The sequence below is a fragment of the Cynocephalus volans genome, chromosome 3 (genome assembly GCF_027409185.1).
Source record: "Cynocephalus volans isolate mCynVol1 chromosome 3, mCynVol1.pri, whole genome shotgun sequence".
NCBI classification, from domain to species: Eukaryota; Metazoa; Chordata; class Mammalia; order Dermoptera; family Cynocephalidae; genus Cynocephalus; species Cynocephalus volans.
Window position 1 is genome coordinate 144,083,919 of NC_084462.1, and position 6,000 is coordinate 144,089,918.

Below are 6,000 nucleotides of genomic sequence, written 5' to 3' on the forward strand. Positions count from 1 at the left end.
AGGCATAGTTCTCGTAGTTGTTTATTACTTAGATGCTTCCATCTCTTGGAGTTCTTTTTAAGCTTACCTGATACAAAAGACCTTCCAACTTAGGGGTTATTTACAATTTTCCATTCCAAATTAACCCTGACGGTCTTCAGTCCTCAATGTTCAGTGTATATATTTATAAGCCTTCTTTTTAAATTTTGTTATGTATGGTTACTTGTATTAAAATAGCTTTCATTTTTCATTACATATCTGTAGTATATTAGCTGTATTACAGATAGGTTAAGTAGGTTTTTGAGGTCTATACCAGGAATCTAAGCATGATTTATGACATTGTTTCTATGGAGCTAGTTTGAGCAAACATCTGTACGTGACCCAATTTTTAAGTTATAATTTCTGTATATAATTTGTAATGGGATTTGATATGTTTTAAATTTGAGGCTCCAGCCAGAATAAAGAAGTTTTAGCTCATCAGTGTGTGGAGGACAGAGATGATTCCTTCTCTGCTGTGCCTAGACCAAGACAGATATCAGTAGCAGTAGGAAATAATCACTGTCATAGCCAGAGTATATGGCTCTTTTTCCCTGCCCTGCTTCATTCACTACCTTGACCTAGAGTGTGGGAGAGGCCTTTTCCCTGAGCTAGGAGAAGTTCTTGGGACTTCAGATGAACTCAGAAATACTTAATGTTACTTTATAAATTACTGTGTCACCAACTGACTTCAGACTCCGAACTCCACTAAGGCAATGACAGTGTCTTGGGCATTTTAGTGATACTAATACTTAGCTCAGAACCAAACGTGTAGTACTTCCTCAATAAATAGAGTGATAGATGAATGAATATAGTAATATAAATGACAATGACCTCTAATTTATAGTTTACTATTATTAGCTGCAGAGGATGAGATATTCAGTTTTCTGAGCAACTGTCTCCTTGTATTTGTATAAACCAAAGTCTAACATAAGGTCACTTTAGCATTTCTTAAACATTAGTTAGAATACAGAATGCACTAAATCATTTTAAGAGATGAACTCTCAAAAATACGTAGAGGCTTTTTTCCTCCACCTCTCTAGGTAATTATTTGCAAAATCACAGTGCTATACTAAACCAGAATACTTAACAGCTTTAGAAGAAGGATTAAAAATGAACTGTTAAAAGTACTACTACTAAGATATATTTACATGATAGACTGGGTTACATTTCACAAAGATAATATGTTTATATAAGAATTTTAAAACCTGCCTGTCTATATAAGAGATTTTATAGAATTTTTAAAAACATAAAGCAAAACTGCATATAGGAGAGCAGTTAAGATAATATATAACTTACCTATTTGGCATTCTCAAATACCTGGAACAAAGCAAGAGAGGGGGTGGAGTTCTTGAAAAGCCAAAATAAATGTAACAAAATTGATGTACTCGACTTGTTAAAACAGTTCTTCACTATTTAGTATTAAGTTTAGATACAGATAGTTCAGATTTGATAATGAATCAATACTGAGGGCACAATAGAATAGTGGGGAGACTACTGGGAGGAGAGGTTGATATCTGGAGCTCTAGAGTATACTTACCTGCAACTAATTAGCAGTGGGACTTTGAACGAGTAACCTAACAAGTCTCAGACTTCTCGTTTATAAAGTGGGCATGATACACCTGTCCTACCTATCTTGGGAACTGGAGTGAGGTTAAAATGAACTAATGAACATGAAAAGTTTTATAAACTAAAAGTCTATCCAAATGTGAAAATAACTTTGTATGTCAGTAATCCCAAGAATATCAATGTATTTTTTTATTAGGTGGAATGAAAGGCCATATTTCATTGTTTTTGACCTACAATAGAGTCAATTTATTTCTCTTTGGTTCTATTTTATAAAATAGGGATATACATAGTTCAGAAATTTTTCAGTTTTAAAAAGTTGCGTTTTAGCTTTTAGGGTGATAAACTTTAGTAATTAGGGAAGTTCTCGTACGTATAACATTACATTCTTTAATATTGGAAAACTAAGGCATTATGTATTTTGTTTAAAAGAGCTCATCGGGGGCTGGCCCCGTGGCGCACTCGGAAGAGTGCAGTGCTTGGGAGCGCAGCGGCGCTCCGCCGTGGGTTCCGATCCAATATAGGAATGGCCGGTGCGCTCACTGGCCGAGAACGGTTTGGGCGACACCAAGCCAAGGGTTGCGATCCCCTTACTGGTCACAAAAAGACCAAAAAAAAAAAGAGCTCATCGGATTTTTTTTAAAAACAACAACAATAAAACAACTGTATTTTTATACTTTTTCTTTTCCAGAACTACCGTTCCTGAGGAAGAACTAAATCCAAAGATACTAGCTTTGCAGAATGCTCAGAGAAAGCGAAAAATGGAACATGATGGTTCGCTTTTTCAAGCAGTAGGAATTGTAAATGTGAGAGTAATATGTTTGCTTTTCTATTCTAGCTAATGTGCTATTTCCGAGTTAAATACATAGGTAATTCCTTGTTTCTTCCAAATACTAAAGTTATATTTTCAGAAACCATACCTTGGATTTTTTTTTATTTTGTACACATTGTTATTTAAAAATACAAAAATTTAATGTATACATTCTTGGTGTAAAAATTTCAAACAATTCAGATGTATTATGAGTAATAAATGAAGTTTTCCCCTTACCCCACCCTCATTATCAACACCAGTCTCATTCTCTTCCCTTTAAGTTACTTTCTCTTATTAATGGGACTACTATGTTATGGGGTAAGTCAATGCTGGTATAATCCATACTGATATTTTCAGAACATATTAACTGTAAAGTATTTATAGACATATTAGCCATACTGGATGGCAGATGACTTTATCATAATATTATTAAGAGAAAGAATTAAAAATAGTTTAGGGCAATATTTAAGAAACCTGCCTATATGTTGTTATTAAACTTACACCGATTTCAAAGTTTTTGACTGTAAAAAAAAATTTGACATACTAAACTTGAAATTACTGTTTTTAGGGAACATTATTACAGCAGCCAGATGATCGTACACCTACTACATCACTTTCTTGGAAACGTGTAAAAGGATGCAAATCTAGTGAACAGAGTGGAATGGAGCAAAAGACAATTATATTAATACCCTCTGGTTAGTTTATTCTTTCTGCCCTTGAACATCATGACAACTAAAGTATATGAAACTTTCAGGCTGGTCTGTTAGCTCAGTTGGTTAGAGAGTGGTGTAATAACACTGAGGTCAAGGGTTTGGATCCCCTTACTGGCCAGCTGCCCCCCCACCCCCCAAAAAATGTTAAAATATGTGAAACCTTTTTATCTAGGAGCTTTACTCCAAGTGAGAGTGATTTTGGTTCCTTAGCAAGATTAAAAAGTAAAGTAGCATTTCATCTAATGGCCATCATGCAGGAATAGATATTTCAAGATGGAACTCTCATTTTTTAGTAATTCTTGATATATATTTATCTGCAATCAGTATTGATAGAAGAAGAAAGTTGGTGCCTTCACTGTATGTTCTAAACACTTCTGACATAGCACTAATAACATCTGATTGCACTTACTTGTTTGCATAACTGTGGTTTTTCCCAGTAGACTAAAAGCCCTTCCAGTAGTTATTTGCTTTATTTTCCCCAATACCTAGTACAGAGTGGGTGTTTAATAAATATTCAACTAGATAAATGAATATACTTAGGTATCTCTTTGTTTTTCAGATTTAGCATGTAGACTGCTGGGGCAATCAATGGATGAGAGTGGATTACCACAGCTGACCAGTTATGATTGTGAAGTTAATGCTCCTATACAAGGCAGCAGAAACCTACTGCAGGGTGAAGAATTACTCAGAGCTTTGGATCAAGTTAACTGAGCTTTTCATAATCTCATTCCTTTTTTTGGACACTGGTGGCTCATTACCTAAAGCAGTCTATTTATATTTTCTATATCTAATTTTAGAAGCCTGGCTACAATACTGCACAAACTTGGTTAGTTTAATTTTGATCCCCTTTCTACTTAATTTACTTTAATGCTCTTTTTTAGTATGTTCTTTAATGCCAGATCATAGACAGCTCATTTTCGTAGTTCCTTGGTATTTAAACCATTACATTGCAGTAGCATCATTTTTAAAAATGCACCTTTTTATTTATTTATTTTTGGCTAGGGAGTTTGTCCCTTATCGAATTATTTTTAATAAGATGCCAATATAATTTTTTAAAGGCAGTAACCTTTCATCATGATCACAGGCAGTTGAAAAATTTTTACTTGTTTTTTTTTCACATTTTACATAAACAATAATGCTTTGCCAGCAGTAACATGGTAGCCACAATTGCACAATATATTTTCTTAAAAAATACCAGCAGTTACTCATGCAATATATTCTGCATTTATAAAACTAGTTTTTAAGAAGAAATTTTTTTTGGCCTATGAAATTGTTAAACCTGGAACGTGACATTGTTAATCATATAATAATGATTCTTAAATGCTGTATGGTTTATTACCTAAATGGGTAAAGCCATTTACATGATATAGAAAGATATGCATATATCTGGAAGGTAGGTGGCATTTATTTGGATAAAATCTCAGTTCGGAGAAATCATCTGATGTTTCTTTAGTCACTTTGCCAGCTCAAAAGAAAACAATACCCTACGTAGTTGTGGAAGTTTATGCTAATATTGTGTAATTGATATTAAACCTAAATGATCTGCCTACCCTGTTGGTATAAAGATACTTTGAGCAGACTGTAAACAAGAAAAAAAATTATGCATTGTTAGCAAAATTGCCTAGTATGTTAATTTGCTCAAAATATATTTGGTTTTATGCACTTTGTCGCTATTAATATCCTTCTTTTTTCATATAGATTTCAATAATTGAGTAATTTTAGAAGCATTATTTTAGGAATACATAGCTGTCACTGTAAACATCTTGTTTTTCTATGTACATTGTACAAATTTTTCATTCCTTTTGCTCTTTGTGGTTGGATCTAACACTAACTGTATTGTTTTGTTACATCAAATAAACATCTTCTGTGGACCAGGCCCCCCTTTGATCAGCTTTTATGTTGAAACAATGTTGGCTTCGACACCTCCAATTCATAAAATTGTTTGCCGACAATTTTGATACTTTATAAAAATGACATTGGTACTGATTATTTCTGCATTTGTCTTATTGCCATGTCCTTAAATGTGATGTTTACAAATGATAATATTCCATTGTAAATAATGTTTTTAGAAAAGAAACTTGTCATTTATAAATTTATGAGCCTATTAAAGTACAAAACACAAAATTTAAATATATTTAGTATGCATGGATGAGTGAAGGAAATTGTGAACGTTATATATAGTCACATAATGTTGTAAGGGATAAAGTTTTCTCTAAAGATTTCTAATGGATTTCCATTGATAGATGAATTTAGACCTCAAATGATGAACAATTTGCTGAAGCCCTAAAAGATAATAAATGGCAGACCAAAGATTTAAACTTGGATCTTCTGACTCTAATGTCAAACTAAGAGCAAACCTTGGTTTGTTTTTGTTTACCATACGTAAATACTTTTAAAAAATTTTAATAGCTTTATTTTTTCCTCTCATGCATTTTTCTTTTATGAAATAGCTGTATTTCTTTTATGACTGAAAAAGAAATACATTCTTGTTTTTAAAAATCAAACAGTATAGAAAGATATTAAAAAGAAACAAAAAAAAATCACTGTGAATCACTGTACCTAGAGGTAATAGAAAATTATTTTTATGGACAAATTATATAGGCAGTGCCAGAGCCTTAGGTCCTGTAGCCTGAGGTGTATATCTTGAACAAAATGAACTAAGCCACAGATTTCTTAGGTGGCTGTTTTTATCTTAAAATGAAGAACATGTGACTGCCATTACATGAAAATTTCAGAACAGAAGTTCACAATACTAAGAATCAACCCAAAATTCTGGGAGCACAAGTATACTTCACCTCAAATACTACGATCCAAAGTGCTTCTATAGTTAGTTACGGAAAGTACTAGAGGTGGTCTTTTAGAATAAAGTAGTTCCTTAATATTCCCAAGTTGCAA

The 6,000-nt window shown here is 33.0% G+C and overlaps 1 protein-coding gene across 2 annotated transcripts in view; it reads left to right on the forward strand.

Moving 5' to 3' along the window:
• The window catches only part of HIF1A (hypoxia inducible factor 1 subunit alpha), a 45,250-nt gene extending 40,176 nt beyond the window's left edge, over positions 1 to 5,074 (forward strand). For both annotated transcript variants that reach the window (XM_063089184.1, XM_063089185.1), the window contains exons 13-15: positions 2,273 to 2,387; positions 2,961 to 3,087; positions 3,665 to 5,074. In XM_063089184.1, the coding sequence (XP_062945254.1) occupies positions 2,273 to 2,387; positions 2,961 to 3,087; positions 3,665 to 3,816 (394 nt within the window). In that variant the 3' untranslated portion in view covers positions 3,817 to 5,074. The remainder of the gene's footprint in view (positions 1 to 2,272; positions 2,388 to 2,960; positions 3,088 to 3,664) is intronic.
• Positions 5,075 to 6,000: the final 926 nt, after the last annotated feature.